The sequence below is a fragment of the Prionailurus viverrinus genome, chromosome B3 (genome assembly GCF_022837055.1).
Source record: "Prionailurus viverrinus isolate Anna chromosome B3, UM_Priviv_1.0, whole genome shotgun sequence".
NCBI lineage: Eukaryota > Metazoa > Chordata > Mammalia > Carnivora > Felidae > Prionailurus > Prionailurus viverrinus.
In genome coordinates this window covers 44,080,579-44,099,341 of record NC_062566.1, presented here as the reverse complement: position 1 = coordinate 44,099,341, position 18,763 = coordinate 44,080,579, and the positions used below count along the sequence as shown (strand labels likewise).

At 35.3% G+C, this 18,763-nt stretch overlaps 1 protein-coding gene across 9 annotated transcripts in view; it reads right to left on the bottom strand.

Annotated features, from left to right (window-relative positions):
* The window catches only part of NEDD4 (NEDD4 E3 ubiquitin protein ligase), a 139,719-nt gene that overhangs the window by 30,328 nt on the left and 90,628 nt on the right, over positions 1-18,763 (bottom strand). For 6 of the 9 annotated variants that reach the window (XM_047863621.1, XM_047863620.1, XM_047863623.1 and 3 more), the window contains 6 exons: positions 14,212-14,262; positions 12,389-12,450; positions 9,886-9,988; positions 4,643-4,809; positions 2,666-2,783; positions 2,408-2,575 (listed from right to left, as the gene is read on the bottom strand). In XM_047863621.1, coding sequence (XP_047719577.1) covers positions 2,408-2,575; positions 2,666-2,783; positions 4,643-4,809; positions 9,886-9,988; positions 12,389-12,450; positions 14,212-14,262 — 669 coding nt within the window. The remainder of the gene's footprint in view (positions 1-2,407; positions 2,576-2,665; positions 2,784-4,642; positions 4,810-9,885; positions 9,989-12,388; positions 12,451-14,211; positions 14,263-18,763) is intronic. The other 3 variants (XM_047863618.1, XM_047863616.1, XM_047863619.1) reach the window with 3 other exon arrangements.

Here is an 18,763-nt window from a genome sequence, read left to right as displayed (position 1 = left end):
ACATCTACATGTACTGAAATGGTCCAATGTCTATAATATAACAAGTGAAAAAGATAATCTCAGGTTAAAAAAATGATATACAAATATATGTGTGTGCATATATGTTTATAAATATATAGAAAATGTTTATCACACTATATGCCAAACCATTAATAGTGATTGAGGGAGCATATGCTAGAGGTGAGATGGAAGGTTGAATTTTAATTTTATATACTTCAATACTGCTTGAATTTTTAACTGTGGCCACAGAATACTTTAAAATAATAAATTATGATTATTTTTTAATTTTTTAAATGTTTATTTATTTTGGGGGGGGAGGGGCAGAGAGAGGGAGACACAGAATCTGAGTCAGGCTCCAGGCTCTGAACTGTCAGCATAGAGTCTGATGCGGGGCTTGAACCCATGAATCAGGAGATCATGACCTGAGCCAAAGTTGGACATTTTACTGAGCCACCCAGGTAGTAAATTATTTAAAATAATAAATAATTTTTTAATTAATATGCACATGGCATGAAATTAAAAAGGTACACAAAACATGTGTCCTGCTCATTCTGTTCCTCTCTTCAGAGATGAGCAATGTTAGCAGTTTCCTGTTAAATCTTCAAGAAATATGATACACCTATTTATTTTGTCAAGTAGAAAATTTACAGAAATGGTAGAGTATCAAACACACTGCTCTGTACCTTCCTGTTTTTCACTGACCAATACATCTTAGGGATTGTTCTATACAACATGTACATTCAGAGCCACTTCATTCTTTTCATGGCTGCATAGTATTTCATTGCATGAATGCCATATGTTACTTTTGTAAACAAACAAAATAACAGGAGGAAAGGGAATAGGAGCTTCTGTGATCTATCACCAGCAAATCAATATCCTTTATGTCTTGACTGTTCCCACTCCCCTGATGAAAAAATAAAATAAAATGAGAGGAAGAGAGAATAGTCAGGTGGAAGAGAGGAGGGAAAAGGAGCAGAAAGGTAGATCTGCTCTTGGATATTCACATAGGTATTCATACAAAACTATCTACCCTGAAGCTTCTTGAAGAAGGTGCAAACATAGAAGTCAACAAACTTTTTCTGGTATGGTCCAGATAGTTAATCTTTTTTTGTGGACCATACAGTCTCTGTTACAACTCCTCAGTTCTGTCAGTGTAATGTGAAAGCAGCCACAGGCAATACTTAAACCAACAGGCCTGGCTGTGTGCCAATATTTTAACCAGCATACAGTGCCTTGCATATAGTAGCCCTCAATAAATATTTACTGATTGAATGAAGAGTGGGGGACTGCCAACTGGAAATGCCCATAGATCCTCAGAGAATAATCTCTTTCTTCCACTGAAAGGACTCCTTTTATGATGCACCTGAGAGAACTGGACACATAGATCTCATCATGGCAGTACCTGTTGGGACACGTGCGTCTGAACTCCATTTCAGCAATTTTGATGGTGGTTGCTGGAGGGAGAATGCCATCTATCCCCCTGTTTAGTCAAAGTACCTTGGCTCTTAGTCAAACATGTGTGCCAGTGATAGATGTGGTATAATTGAGAAGAAGAAAAGTAGTCCCTGACATGCAGGACTTGGCCTAACACTCATCAGTAGGGTCAAGACAAAATCAAGACCACTTTGTAATCATGCCTGGACACAGACAAAATGTGAACACTGTCCAAGCCACAAAATACCAAATATCTCTCTCTCTCTGACAAATATGAGAGACCGCTGCTTTTTACTAATTATAGCTTTAGCCTCACTATACATAAGATGTGAGATACCCAATCGCAGAATCATTCTTGCTTCCTGACAGCATTCAATGCAGAGCAAAGTCTTGCTTCCTTAAGCCCTCCTCAAAATCACCTAACATGAACCCAAATCCTTCAAGTCTTTTCTAATGTTCTCTTACGGGGACACTCATGGTGTGTGTTCTCCTTGCTGAAATGAGTAATAAACCCAAACTGTTAATTACAAGTGTGTTCCTGGGAGTCTCTGGCTGGAAGAGACTAGTTTATGTAATGGACATTTAGACTCCAATGACTGTTTGGATTATCCATGACTCTGCTCCATACTATTAGTGGAGATATTTGAAACATACTATAAAGTCCGAAAGTCCCTAACACGTTATTACATGCCATTTAAGACAACATTTTTTTCTTATCACAAGAAAAACATTTTGTAGCTATGTGAGGTGATGGATGCTACCTAGATTTAGTGTGGTAATAATTTAGCTATAATATATACGTATATCAAATCATTATGTTGCATACCTTAAACCAATAAAATGTCGTCTGTCAATTACGTCTCAATAAAACCAGGGATAAAACACAAAATTTCACGTAAATGTTAGATACTGAACTGAATAACACATATTTTATAAAATCCTGAAGCTACAACAAAATCTAAGAGCATCTTACTGAGCTGGATACTGGCTGTCCGGTGGCTGAATTTCTACACATAGTGAGTCTGGCATTCAATTCTTCTGCAAGATGAGTTTGAACATCCAAGTTATTTGATGCCGGAGGTGATGGGAAGGCCCTATTGCTATCCATGGTGGCTTCATCTTCTCTTATAATTTCCCAGTTCTAAAATAAACAGAATCATCTTAATCCACACATACTTGATCTATTGCTTTAACATGTGTCTATCGATATGAACAAGAAAATCATTTCTACCTCGGAAGACTCTCGATTATCAACACTTTCTGTCTCCTCAGATATTTGCCGCCTTGTGGTAAATGCACGTTGTGCTTGCAGTTGAATATTACCATTCTCAGCATCCGTTAGGCTGTCCCTGTATTAAAGATATACAAGCTATTATCCATGTCTGAAGACAGTTAAGATGATAGTCACAGATGCTGTGACCATTTAAAAAAAATACCTTATATCAGAATTCACTATTTGGGTCAAAGGCTATTTCAACATGCACAGACTAGGTCATGGGCACATTGGTATCTTCAGAGTACCTTATGGAATTAAGGCTTTGTGCAAAGGTGTAACATGTCTGACTTTGATATTTTACTTTATCACCATGTCTATACAATACTGTTTGACATGGAAGGGCATTCAAAAATATTTGTTGAATAAATATATCTGAGAGCTTCATAAATAATTTCATTACATTATTATTTTGCCATGTTATTTATATGAGTAAAATCTAAAATAGCTCTAGAGAGATTATAAAAAAGAGGCTTTAAGAGTTACTTATACATCTTCATGAATCAGTTGGTAATATTTTCCAGAATCAATTTTAAGCCAAGAGTTGAGTTACCCATACAAGAATGCAGAGGGCAAAATAAAAGACCATGTAAGAAACACTATAATTAAAAACTTAATAGATTACAGATTAAATAGTATCTGGTTTTGATCATTTACAGAAATAGGCATGGTCTGAAAAATTATCATAGAAAAGGCATGTCTGAGTGTAGGAAAGTTATATAAATCAGACTGAACACCATTACCCCATTAATTAGTTTTATTATTCTAGCTATTTGAATTTAGTACAACCAGACCATCAGATCAAGAATTTTATACAAATATTTAATAACAAAATTATTATTAATTTATTTAGTGCCATATAATCCCAGGATAGTCAAAAGATCAGTTCTTATTGTACTATTGCTGAAGAAAATTCAATTTTGACAGATGACCTTAAGGGAATGCTTCAGATTTTTTTCCCCTAAATATGTGATTTAGGCTAACTGAAAATGACATCAATGGTAGCGAAAGAAATGTATCCTGCTCAAGTCAGGCCTGCTGAGGTATGCAGTAGGACAATTTTGTAGAATTCTATAGTGCCTTCATATTTGCAATCTGTACAGATCTCTACAGAGAGAGATGCTTCTGTACCATGAAGAACTATGACCACTGATTTGCTTTAGAAGGATCTGAGAACAGAAACTATCTATGAAAGTGCTTGGACTGTATCAGACCCAAAATACCAAAGCCGAAAATTAGAAGGTTAATGGACAAATAAAAATTTTAAGTCTCTGTCAAGAAGTAGAAGACTAAAGAAAGCCTCATAAGACTGTAAGGGAGGAGATGTGGAAGGGCATTTGATAATAAATGTGACTAATGGGCCATTTGTAAATGTATACGTATAACATATGGTCTGATGGTAATAAAAGAAAAATATCACTGAGGAGACATCAAATAGAATACCTTAAAGGTCATTCTATCCTTGATCTGTGTGCACTGGAAATTATGTATACACTGACCAGACTGGCAAATGAGTGTTTAACAAAAGACCCTTGATATTCAGTCCTCTATACTTTATAAGTAATTTATATTTAAAAATAGTGTACTGTAGAAATTAACAGTTTATTATACTTTAGTAACAAGCTACAAAAATTTCCAAGATTTTTCTAAACCAGTCTAAAGAGAAAAATGTATCCTTTGTGGCTACAAAGTAATTTAAAATAGAGAAGCAATTAGAAGAGTGGCATTTGTGACTCAAATAATTTTGAACATTACAAAATAATTTAATAAAAAAACAGGATGGCATTTTAAAAGTCCTGAACCACAAAAATCCTCATATTTTTATAGTTTATGGATCCCTACACTATTATTAATCCATTTGAGATATGACTGCAAAATAAAAATCTGTGGTCAAAATGTATTCAGATTACAAATGTGAAAGTCACCAGCACATACTGAGGGGTTGGTCTTTTCCACTGTGTTCTTCTAGATTCATGGTTTACGTAGTAGGTCCTTCCAAGAATATCCTGCCTCTCTTCCCATCCTGGAGGTAGAGGAGAAGGTTCTTGTTGTTGCTGCAAATGGCAAGCAGCATCCGGTTGGTCCAAAACAACCCAGCCAGGCTGAAAACCAGAGTGGTAACAATTAAGTTTGTTCTTGATCTTTTTCACCTTATAAATTATGCTGGAGGAAATTTAAAAAAGAGATTTAGCATATCCAGTTCCAGAAATTATGCAAGGACAAAATTTGCACAGTGTCTACCTTTAAGACCATGATATGAATATTTTATGATAATGAAGACTTTTTTTTCCAGCAAAATAATAACATTTAAGTTCCGCTTGAAACTTTTAACATTTTCCAAAAAAGTTTTAAAACATACCTAAGAGGAGAGAAGAACAGAACTTCTAAATAAACAGATAATGATGGAAAGCACTGAGAAACATAATTTAAACTAGTGTAATTTTAGGCTATTCTCTAAATTATAAGCAAATGAATGAAGGACACAAATTTTGTCTTTCCTCCAGAGAAAGCACCTTGTTTACAATGGAAATCAGCAACTACTGGAGACCTGAAAAAAAAATCATTAAACGAAGCTCAAATATGTATAGGCATAGCAGGGAAAGGCAAGTGATGCAGAAATAATTGCTACAGTCAACTTTCTAGCAACTGAAAAGCCATTATGATTCTCTGGTCTGATTTTTCTCTTTCTCCTATGGACCATGGAAAGGCATTTTGGTCAGGTCATAAAATAGCCAAAGAAATAAAAGTTCTGTTTGTTTTCTTTGTTTCGTTTAAAAGACAAGAAGACACTGGAAATTTCCTCTGATATAGTGAGGGGCAAATATACATGAAGCCTAAGCTAGGGTGGTTAGGGTAAGGAATTACTTGAAAGGTAGTAAGAGTTAATGGCATGTTTTTACATAAGAAAACTCCTAACAGAAAAGGCAGTAGTGAAAGGTCCTACTAAATACCAATAACACTAGGAAGGCAGAAATAAATGAATAAAGAAAACTTAAAAATTCTCCTAAAGAGACATAAAGAAAGAACTGAATGAATGAAAAGACATAATATGATCTTGGTTAGGAAGACTCAGTCTCACTAAGGTATCAAGTCTCCCAAGTTAATATATAAAGTTGCCAAGATTCTGCTAAAACTACATTACAGATTTTTAAAAATAATGGGACAAAGCAATTATCAAGTTCAAATAGAAACACAAACAAGCAAGAATAACCACCACAGTTCTAAAGAAAAAAGAAGGGGGAGCCTGGGTGGCTCAGTTGGCTTAACGCTTCTGACTCTTGGTGATCTCATGGTTTGTGAGAGTGAGCCCCACGTCAGCATAGAGCCTGCTTAGGATTCTCTCTCTCTCTCTGTCCTTACCCCACTCACGTGCATACATGTGCTCTCTCTCAAAATAAATAAATAAACTAAAAAAACAAAACAAAACCTTACAAACTCTATACGCTTTTAAAAAAAAGGAGTGAATATTAACCCTACTGAATAAAATATATTACAAACCACAATAATTGGTACACACATGGACAGACAGCTCAATAGAATGGATTAGAAAGCCCAGAAAGAGACTCAAATTCATAGGAATTTAGGATATGATAAAGACATTTCGAACTTGTGAAAAAAGAGAAAAATTATCTGGGTTGCTAACTTCTACCAGGATGTTACAGACTGAGCAATGTTGAAATGTTAGAAAGCAAAAACAACATGTATTACAACAAAGCTGGGGGATTTAAAAAATATAATCTAAGAGTGGGGAAGCTTTTAAGTATGAAAAAGAAGGTTGACAGATTCGATTACAAAACCCCCCAATTTGTACATGACAAAAACTACCAAATCAAAATGGAAAGAAAAATGGAAAACTGAGAAACATATTTTGTACCAGAGTAACAGGCAAAAAAATAATTTCCTTAACATATACTGTCTTTCTTTCGAAGCACTGGGTGGGGATCTAGCCCTGAAGGACTGCTATTTGCTGGCCAGCGGATGGCTTAGAAGGTGGAAGAGAATTCTTTTATGTCGGAACGCAAAATCTGACAAGAAAGGATCAGGGAGAAGAGCTGGGAAGGAAAGGAATCTTTTCTGGCATCAGGGAGAAAAGGACAGGGGTTTCTCCAGCAAGGCTGATGTCTCTGGCTGGTCTGGTGGGAGGGTTCTAGACTGAAGCAGGACAGAAAGTGAACAAGGGTGGGGTTTGGTGGGTACGGAGAGAGGAAGACAAAGAATTTGTCTGGAAAAAAAGAGATCTGGATGGGAAGTAAAATTCACTCCTTTTCTTTCTTACTCTTCTCTTATTTTTTGCTTTTTACCTCTTCTATTGTTTTCCTTTTTTCCTCTTCTTTAATTTTGTTTCTTTATTTTTATTGCTCCATTCTCTTCTTTCTCTTTACCCTCTTTTTCTTTCCATCTATGTTTACCTTCCTTTTCTCTCTCCTTTCCATTCCTTTAAATGATCATAATATAGGATTTACATTCCTAAAAATTAGTCTTGTATATATTAAATCAAATTTTAGTTCTCTGGTCTTGATTTTAAAAGTATGTGAGTTGAATTTTTATAGTTTGCTCTCTTGAAAAAAGTTTGTTTTTAAAAATATGGTCATTGATTATTTTTCTGTAGATCAATGAAATTTATTAATAAAAGGGTCCTCAGTTCTGCTGTAAAGGATTGTAAACATGTTTAGAGCTCAAAAATGGTACCAGAGGGTTATTTTTTTTAATGTTTACTTATTTTGAGAGAGAGAGAGAGGGAGAAAGAGAACGAGCAGGGGAGCGGCAGAGAAAGGGAGAGAGAGAATCCTAAGCATACTCCATGCTGTCAGCGCAGGAGCCCAATACAGGGCTTGATCCCACAGACTACATGATCATGACCTAACTGGAAACCAAGAGTCAGTTGCTTAACCAACCAAGCCACCCAGGCACCCCAAGATTATTTCTTTAAAATCTTCTTAAAGATGTCTCTTTTAAAGGTCTACTTAGTGAATTTATGCTACCTAAGTAAACGAGAAGGGGAAAAGCTAATTTAAATTTTTTTTTAACGTTTTATTTATTTTTGAGACAGAGAGAGACAGAGCATGAACGGGGGAGGGTCAGAGACAGGGAGACACAGAATCTGAAACAGGCTCCAGGCTCTGAGCTGTCAGCACAGAGCCCGACACAGGGCTCGAACTCACAGACCACGCGATCATGACCTGAGCCAAAGTCGGCCACTTAACCGACTGAGCCACCCAGGAGCCCCAGGAAAAGCTAATTTAATTGAAGGCCCAGTTTTTAAAAACTTGTTTCAAGTTTGAGAAAGTGCAGTTGTACATTTGAATACTGTTTAGAAAGACTGAGTTTTCATTTTTTTTGTATTGAATGCCTCCCTATTAAACACATATCAGCTAATACTCTTCATGAAATATTTTCTAAGTATCAATGTTATTTAATTACTGATAAGCTATTATGTGATTGCTAACAATTTAATGGAGTCAAAGAAGGTCAGAAAGAAAGCATTTAGAGCTACAACACACATTATATGTTAATCTTGTAAAATACATACAACTAAGTCTAAAGTTGCAAAGGGTACAAAAATCGAATGTTAAACAATAATCTATTACAGCCAGACTTTGACATACTAAGAAATACAAATTGCCTGAGTGAGCCACTCTTTTGAAAATGCCATTGTTTTTCTTTAAATGGTAGAATTTATATATTCACAAGCTAGATGTCAAAGACAAGACTTCTCTGGTCATTAGCTACACAGAAGATAAATAAGCATAGACTCATGTGTTTGAATTCCTAAGGCCTTTCATAAATAAACTCCTACATGCTTACATCTACTGAAATTATAAGGTGCATTCTGAGGGAACTCAAACATTGAGACCTGAGGCCACAAAATGAAGTGAAGGAACTCTACCCACAGACACTAAACTGTGAATAAGGTACCTATGATACGTGTGTGTGGGCAAAACTTGGAGCAGGTTACTAAATAATGAAATGTTGTTAAGTTTTTTTAAGTTACTAAATTAAGAATTTTCTTTCTTTATAGCAGGCATCCTTCATTTCAAACAGTATTCATTATGCAGATACCTGCGCACCAAAACGTCAGGTAGAGAAACTTCGACCCAATAAATACCTAGAATTTTAAAAAAGTGATTTTTATATAATAAGCTAGAGAAAAACTAAAAAAGAAAAGGTAATCAAATAAACAAGTATAGGCTTAAGAGAGGATACCAAGTTTTTTGATTGCCGGACTAAGGGTTAGCTATATTCTGTGATTTAAATAATTTTTTTCCTTCTATTATTACAGCTTTCCCCCACAAAGTAAAATCTTATTAGTGCATATAAAAAATTCCCAGAAAGCTCTCTTGCAAAAGCATGGCTTGTTCTCAAGCTTTCTGACCCAAGGTATGTGGGTATCTGAGGTAGAGTCCAGTGCTTGGGAGGTCCTTTACCTTCACAGTTCTTCTGGAGACCTAACCAGACCCTCAGCCAAAGAGGCATGACTGTTGAGGAAGGCACATGCAAGAAAACTCTCCAAATTAAGGGTGCTTGGGTGGCTCAGTCGGTTAAGCATCTGACTCTTGATTTCAGCTTGGGTCATGATCTCAGGGTCATGATCTCATACACTAATTCCCTATCCAATTCTATTCCAAATACATGCTCTCTGCCTCTTCCTCACTCACCCTTGATGCATGTAGCCCCACCCAAATAGTTGACTTGGACTTCTTCATATCCTGTCATCCACGAAAATTATTAAATTCTATTTGCCTCAAATAAATATGGCCTTTTATTAGATCACTTGAATTTTTCCCCCCTCCATTCCCCTCCTTTCCTATGAGTCCTCCCATCCTCACTGCAACTATGAGAGGAAAAGTAACAAGAATTATATTTCATAAGAGTTCCTACTCAGTAGTCTCCTTAAAATTTCTATATATTTAGCTTACAAATAGTAAATTACATTCTTACTTTAATGGAGGAGAATATGACATGGTTCATATTCAGTAATGGCCATTAATTCTACAGAAATGTCCTCAGAGGAAAGAAATGTTTAATGAATGATTAGGTAAAATAAACAAATACCCAGGTATATAATTTTTATTGCACACATTAACTTCATTGAATAAAGTAATTTTTTCTTCAAGGTATAGTAAAATAAGAAATGAGATATTTTCTTTTCATTGAACCAAGTATTTATAAAATCTCACCTCTAATTCTTCAGTCTGTTCTGTATTATCTTCTTCTGAGCCACTGGTTTTAGGTAAATAAGTCATTTTTAATCTCAGATAACCTTTAACTCTTGATTTGTGACTGTAGAAAAGAAAATAATTATTCGCAAAACTTTAACACTTAAGAAGAAAAGCACTCATTTAACTAAAGTTTAACGAATACCTACTAGCTACTAGAGGAGACCCAAAGACAAACTCTGCTACAAAAGACAGCTAGGAAAAGGAGTGGGTGGTGGAGAAAAAGTAATAGACATAAGTAAATAATTGTTATGAAATAAATAAGATGCTAAGGAAGTTTGAGTAAAAGATCAGGGAGAACGTGAAGGAGTTGCATCTGAATTGGTGCTAACAGATTGAGGAGGATTTTGATCCGTGGCAGTGAATGGAAAGGCATAAGAGTGGAGAAAAGACTAAAAAATGAGGAAACAATGGGAAACCTGGGGTACACCGAAGGAAAGGGTAGTTGTTGGGTTTGGCTGCTTACAGGATACACAGAGGATGAAGGGATGATCCAGATGATGAGGTCCATGTGAAACAAGAGAACTTTAGATTTTGTATACTCTGTGAAGCCAGAGAATTTGGCGGACAGGGAAAGGCAGCCTCAGAAATATACTTTGGGGATACTTATCTAGTCATACTGTACAGGATGATAGAAAAGTGGAGAGCAAGGCCTGATAACTGTCTGAAACCTACTGTCTTTCTTTGACAGCTGTTTGAGTATGTCACACATTAATTTATCTATTTTATTTTATAATGTATATGAATAACGTCTTTGCATAATGAGTTGTCCAAGCTAAAGGTTGCTGTCCATTGTATTAATATTTTAAGTTTTAAATCTGTCTATTTGTCCCGACCAATTGCAACATCCTATATACTTAAAAAGTTCTTCCTTGTCCTAGTTTTCTGCAAAGATATTTTGGTGATTTTTATAGACATCAGTTATGTAACCAATTACTCTTTGTCTTTCTTAACAAGAAAGTCTTACCTTTTATTCTATCTTTTATTGAAAGGTACTCCCTTCCCCACCCCACTTAATGCCTCCTCCCTTAATCTTTTGTACAGTTCTCATGAGTTTGGAAGCTAGCTTTCCTGAGTGGTCAACAGAATCCCTGATGTTTATTTCCAAGGCCACTAATGTGGCTTGTGTCTCCATTTTTTAGGGGGATGTGAACATTGACTTGCTGCTATAATGGGTGGATACAGAAAACTTGCTCAAATAATGTTTTATACAAGGGTTTCTCTATAGTGACATTTTCATGTCTTTCAAACTAGACATTAAGCCTGTGGGTTTGGACTTAATGGAGCTCAAAAAGTGTAAGAATGTAGTACATTTCCTATTTGATTTCAAGTTCTTTCCGCACTTGCAGTGATAGTCCATACAGACAGAAGATACAAATATTATATATATATATATATATATATATATATATATATATATATATATTTTTTTTTTTAAAGAGAAAGACACTAGAAAGCATTTGAAAAAGTAAAAAGCAGGCCACTAGGGCAATTAAGAGAAGAAACATTTATTTATTATTGGTATGCAGATGCCACAATCAGTTTAAAAAGAAAAGAGATTTATATTCCAAGACTTCTACAGAAGTGAAATATGTGACTTCTCTTATAGAATATAAATATTAACAGAGAGTACTGTCCCTTTTATTTTGCTTTAATAATTTATATTACAAAGAGTAAATTTTTTTAATGAAAAATTTTACTCAGTTCCCATAGTATATTTTTCTAATGTATTTTCTAGTTTAAAAAACAAGACAAATACTGTTGTTTTTGCAGATGTACTTCTTTATTTTGACTTTGACCTTTTTGGCAGTAAATCAATACATCCTCACTAGATTTTACTTAACTAGGTGGCACAGAATATTAAAAGGAGTTTTATTTTTGTAAAGGAGTTTTATTTACAGCTTAAACAAAAATTTTAACAAAACTCAAGTAACTCAGTTTACAAAAATGGAATTATGAACATGCTATTCAGGTTTTAAATTCTAGTCTTTGCTCAAATTATTTTCTCTAAATATCTGAGTTTTCTTAAATACCTGTTTTTATTAAAGTATGCAAAACGTGGCTAGGTTTTTCTGAAATTGTTTTTGTGCATATCAAGTTAGATATTGCTTTTGGCTTAATTAATGCTTGTGCTTTTGAAAAGGATAGTACGACAAAGTTATATATATATTTTAAGATATAAAATAAATAATAAAACAGTAATGACAAATTTCCACTTTCTAGTCTGATAAATATTAGGGGGACAAGTCTTTCCTAAAGGGATATGATCACTTCTCTGTATTTTCAGAATTTTTTGTACTGTGCATATATTACTTTTTAATCAGCAATAAAAAGTAAAGCTTTTAAAAATAATACTTAGAAGTAGCTTATTTACAAAGGTTTAAGCTTTGAATCTGCAAAGAGGCTACTACAAGGTATAATAATATTTTAAAAAACATTATGTTATTATTTTATATTTACTGACCTTCTTGGGTGAAGAACAAAATCCTTAAACGTATATGGTCTCTCCATTCTTGGATTTTCTGTCTAGAATAAAACAGTAAGTTTTCAAGATACATCTATAACACCAAAAACATGTACTTTTAAGGAAATATTCATGAACTATGACCTAAGCCTTGGCTGAAGTTAGAAGTGAGAAAAATATAGGTTTAGCTCATTCAATGGTTATATCTGGCAGCTTGCTAGTGCTTTCACTTTCCTGAACCCTAGGAATTGCAGTGGGATCACGCCTTAATACTAAATAAACTGAGCAGGTGCACATAGAGGGAAGAAGTGGTTACAACGTAGAGGCCATCCTAGGAGAACAAAAAAGAAAACAGCCTGGAGAGCAAGACTGGATTAAATATATTATTAAAAGCTTGTGATCTCTAAAGACTGTAGAGAACCAATAAATATCTCAAAAGACTGATATAGTAAAGAAGCCTTACTTGTCTTTGTCAAGTTCAACAACCCTTTGCTTTTGTTCATTTCTTTGTTACATTTTGCATTAACTACCCATTCAGTCTTGTAACTCTTAAATTCTCATGACATTATTTTCCTTTTTCCCCCACCTGTTTCTCCCTGTCTGTCTTCTCTGATAGGCCCACCCTGACTAAGGGTCAATGTTTGGCTTTCAATGCTCTCACCTCTCTTACTTGGACAGCCCATCGTTCTCAGAGATTCTGCTGTCACCTGAATGTGAGAACTCTCACTCCTTCCAGCTTCTTTCTCTACACAATTGACTTTTGTATTTCTGTCAGCTGCCCACTTTAGGCCTTCCACTTCCCCTGTTTTCTGTTGAAATTCATTATGGCCAAAAATAAATCTATAATTTTTCAAAACAAAGTGGCTTTTCCTCCTACCTATTCTACTTGAGACACCACCTTGATGTCCCAAATTCAACCTGTACTATCTTTACTTTCTGTTTATTTTTTTTTCTCAACCTCCAATGTCAGACAACTGGCTTAATAATTTTTTATTATGAAATGTGTTCTGAATCTGTTTTCCTCTGTTGTTATATGCTTGGTCCACATTCAGTTTCATGCCCAGACTGTCGTAAATGATCTTAGTTTCTTTCTGCGAGACTAAGCTCTCTCCATTCAGCCGAATGTTTCCAAACTTATTTCCCTGAGACATGCTTTCCTGATGTCAACCAACCTCAGCAGCTGTCTATTTCTTATTGGGGTTCATGTAAGGGAGTCTTGAAAATAAAATTAAAATGGAAAACTTAGGGGCTCCTCGGTGGCTCAGTCTGTTAAATGTACGACTCGTGACTTTGGCTCAGATTATCATCACCTCTCTCTGCCTGTCATGGGGTTCTCCTCTCTCTCTCTCTCTCTCCCTCTCTCTGCCCCTTCCTCGCCTCTCAAAATAAATAAACATTAAAAAAATCCTTAAGGGGCGCCTGGGTGGCGCAGTCGGTTAAGCGTCCGACTTCAGCCAGGTCACAATCTCGCGGTCCGTGAGTTCGAGCCCCGCATCAGGCTCTGGGCTGATGGCTCGGAGCCTGGAGCCTGTTTCCGATTCTGTGTCTCCCTCTCTCTCTGCCCCTCCCCCGTTCATGCTCTGTCTCTCTCTGTCCCAAAAATAAATAAACGTTGAAAAAAAATTAAAAAAAAATAAAAATAAAAAAAAATCCTTAAAAGGGAAAATTGAGATGAGTTTTCAGAAAATAATACGGTCAAGAAATTACAGAAGTATACATTTTACAAATCAAATATTTACATTTATTATATTGTAATATCATGTATCTGTAAGTATTTATTAGAAAAAAGAATAAATATAAAAATTAAAATCATCTATACCAACCGGTAATGGATAAAGAGGAACATCCACTTGACCTAGGAAATCATCTCTTGTCTACAAGAAAAAAGAATAAAAAATAAGATTAGTAATATGCTCAACATTTTTAGAAATTTTGATGAGCTATTGCCATCATTCATGAAAAAATGTAGAAGTCTTTTTTTTGTTGTTTAATCCTATGCCATATAATGTAAAATAAAAGGTAATATGATACAACTTATGGTATATTATAGAATAGAATATACTAGACTGATCATTTTACAGATAATTATATACTCTGAAAAATTATGAAAACAGCTATTTGAAGGCACTATAGAGTTACTACAAGCAAGCAGAAATTGAAGGGGGGTCAATCTTTGAAAGAAGGAACTGTATTGGGTAGGATTCATATTTACATCGCTTTTCCCCTCCTTGTACTTCACGGTTCATATGGTGGTATGGTTAGAACTCAAACAGACATCTGACATCTTACTCATTTGAGGAAGCTGAAAACCTAGTTTGAGGCTAACAGCATAGCTAGAAAGTGAGAGGGACAATCTCTGAAAGAAAGATGCCACAGAAGTCCCTCTAAATCTATACGTGAACTCTACCCAAATTCTTTTTTTTTTAATTTTTTTTTCAACGTTTATTTATTTTTGGGACAGAGAGAGACAGAGCATGAACGGGGGAGGGGCAGAGAGAGAGGGAGACACAGAATCGGAAACAGGCTCCAGGCTCCGAGCCATCAGCCCAGAGCCTGACGCGGGGCTCGAACTCCCGGACCGCGAGATCGTGACCTGGCTGAAGTCGGACGCTTAACCGACTGCGCCACCCAGGCGCCCCTCTACCCAAATTCTTAGCTGATCCCTGAACTGCACGTATGAAAGGCAGTGGCTGGAAGGCTCAGCTAAGTTAACAACTTGCTAGAACAAAAATCAACACTCTCAGGGTAAGATAATAAAATTTACTATCTCAATTATGTACCACATACATTGACCAGTACACAAGTTACTAAACATGCAAAGAAACATAAAAATGTGATCCAGCATCAAGAGAAAAAGTCAATAAAAACTGACCCCAAGACCAACCAGATCTTGGAATCAGCAGACAGAGAAATTAAAGCAGCTATTATAAAGATGTTCAAGGACTGAAAAGGAAAATAATATCATAATGAATAACTGGAGGGGAAAATCTCAGTAGTGAAATGGGAACTATAAAACTGAATCAAATGTATATTTTAAAACATATATAGAACTGAAAAATATAATATCCGAATTAAAGATTACGGGATGGACTTAACATGTGATTGAAGATGACTGGAGAAAAGCTCCATGAATTTTAGGATATGCCAGTAGAATTTATATAAGATGAAAAATAAGGAGGACTTATGGAAAAACTTCAAGCAGTCTCATATATGTGCAACTGGAGTGCCAGAAAAAGAGGAGAGGGAAGGAGGGAGAGAGGGGGAGAGAGAGAGAGAGACAGAGACAGAGAGAGACAGAGAGGATAGGACAATTGGAGGAAAAGTAGCCAGCTTCCCCAAACATTAAGATGTTAATCTTAGATAACTATAGCACAATGATTAGAACCAGGAATACTATTTTTTTAGAGGAAATAGTAACACTTTTATGCATTTAATCTTCTATTCTTAGGTTTTTTAATTGTAAATAAAAACCTATATGCTTAACAATATCTGTCACCTGTAATATTTATTGAAGTATTTAAAGTAACGTGTGAAAAACCCTGACCCTCCAATCCCAGTTCCAGAGTGAACCAGGGTTAACTATTCAGTAAACTTCTTTCAGATATTTACCTACACGCATCCATTCATACACCTTTTTTTTATTAAGGTACAATAAACATACAACATTATATTAGTTTCAGGTATACAATATAATTAATCAATGTGTGTATACATTGAAAAACAATCACTACAGTAAATCTAACATTTATCACCATAGTTTTTTTTTCTTGTGATGGGAACCTGTAAGATTTGCTCTCTTAGAAGATTTATAATATGCAATACAGTATTATTTATAGTTACCATGCTATACATTATACTCCCATGACTAATGTGTTTTATAAATGAAAGTTTATACCTTTTGACTCCTTTTACCTACTTCACCCACCCCAACTCCCTTCCTATGGAAACTGGAAACTACCAACTTGTTCTCTGTAAATTAATTAATTAATTAATTAATTAATTAATTTATTTTAAGATTCCACAAATACGAGAGAATATATGGTATTTGTCTTTCTCTGTATGACTTATTTCACTTAGCTTAACACTCTCAAGGTCCATCTATGTTGTTGCAAATGGCAAAATTTCATTCTTTTTTATGCTGAATAATATTCCATTGTGTATGTATATATATGTATATATATATATATATATACATATATATACATGTATATGTATATGTACCTCTCACATCTTCTTTATCCACTCATCCACCGATGGACCCTTATGTTGTTTCTGTGGCTTGGCTATTGTAAATACTGCTATAATGAAATGGAGGTGCAGATATCTTTTTGAGTCAGTGCTTTCATTTTCTTTGGAAAAATACCCAGCAGTGAAATTCCTAGATCACATGGCAATTTTATTCTTAACTTTTGAGGAACCTCCACACTGTTTTCCATATTGGCTGTCCCAATTTACATCATCAACAATGCACAAGGGTTTCTTTTCCTACACATCTTCATCAACACTTGTTATTTCCTGTCTTTGTGATAATAACCATTCCGACAGGTGTGTGGTGATATCTGATTGTGGTTTTGATTTGCATTTCCCTCATTATTAGTGATATTGGGCATCTTTTCATGTGTCTGTCGGCCATTTGTATGTCTTTTTTTTGAAAAATGTCTACTCAGATCTTCTGTTCATTTTTAAAATCAGATTTGTTTTTGTTTTTGTTTGTTTCGCTATTGAATTATAAGAAAACCAGGAAGACTATTAGCTAATCTACAGATCTTACTCAAACTTCACCAACTGTCCCACTAATTTTGGTCCAGAATCTAATTCTGTATCACATACTGCATTTAGTTGTCATGTCTCCTTAATGTCTTTTAATCAGTAAAGTACCTCAGTCTCTTTGTCTTTCATAATCTTGACTCTTATGAAGAGGAATGGCTAGTTACAGAATGTTCATCAGTTTGGGTTTGTGTAATGTTTCTTCATGGTTGAATTTAGATTATGCATTTGGGGAGCAAGAATACCATAAAAGTGATATTGGCACTTTTCTCAGTGCATCCTGTAAGTAATCAATAAACACTGGAATCTTATACATTATGGACAGTTAAGGACCACTAAATATTGGAGTAAAATCTGTAACTTGAAAAACAGAGACCTCCTCCCTCCCCCCAAAAAACAGAAATAAAGGAGTCAGATGAATCAGTATCAAGTCATACTCCAAGAGAAATACTTCAGAAAAACTATAATTAATATTTCAGACATAAGAGATGAAATATCTGACAAACAATAGGAGGTTATAAAAGAAGCACTGAAAGAACAAAAAAAGAGCTGTTGGAAATTAAAAATATAACTGAAAAAATTTCATATAGAGTTGGAAAATGGAGTTAAAGAAATTTCTCATAAAGTAGAATTAAAAGACTACAGGATTCCCAAAATAAGGAAATTACAGGATGAACTTAAGTCCACATCTAATTAACAAACATTCCAGAGAGAAAAAAGAGAAGGGAAGAAATTATCAAAGAAGCATTTTAAGAAACTTCCCTTGAACTCAAGGAAATGAATTTTGGAGCGAAAGTCTCCACTAAGTATTAGGCAAAATGCATGAAGAAAAGATGCACAGCAAGGTACATCAATGTGACATTTCAGAGCACCAGAGATAAAGCAATTCTAAAAGTCTAGAGAGACACAAAACAGATCATACACAAAACTGAAAGACAAGAGAATAATGCCTTCAAAATTGTGGGAGAAAAATATTTCCTACATAGAATTCTATACCCAGCCAAAAGATCTTTAAAAATGAAGGCGGAATAAAGATGTTTTCAGACACTTGGTGTTCTTAGTAAGGTAATAGAGGATATACTCCACCAAAATAAGGGAGTATATCATGGTAAGTGAAGATGCAGGAGATTCAAGATGAGAAACAAGAAAAGAGGATCCCCCAAGTCACGAGGAAGGGAACTTTTGAATAACAGTAGTGTAAGATCTACAGAAAAACCAGTACATACTGGTGCAGGAAAGATGGATGGCTATAAAAACAATGCCTCCAGAGGCGCCTGTTGGTTAGGCGCCTGACTTCAGCTCAGGTCATGATCTTGTGGTTCACAAGTTTGAGCCCCACATTGGGAGCTGTCAGCGTGGAGCCTGCTTTGGATCCTCTGCCTCCATCCCTCTCTGTCCCTCCCCTGCTTGATCTCTCTCTCTCTCTCAAAAATAAATAAACATTTTTAAAAAAGGATGCTTCCATGGGGCGCCTGGGTGGCTCAGTCAGTTAAGCATCTCACTTCAGTTCAGGTCATGATATCATTTGTGAGTTTGTGCCCCACATTGGGCTCTGTGTGTACAGCTGGTAGCCTGGAGCCTGCTTCAGCTTCTGTGTCTCCCTCTTGC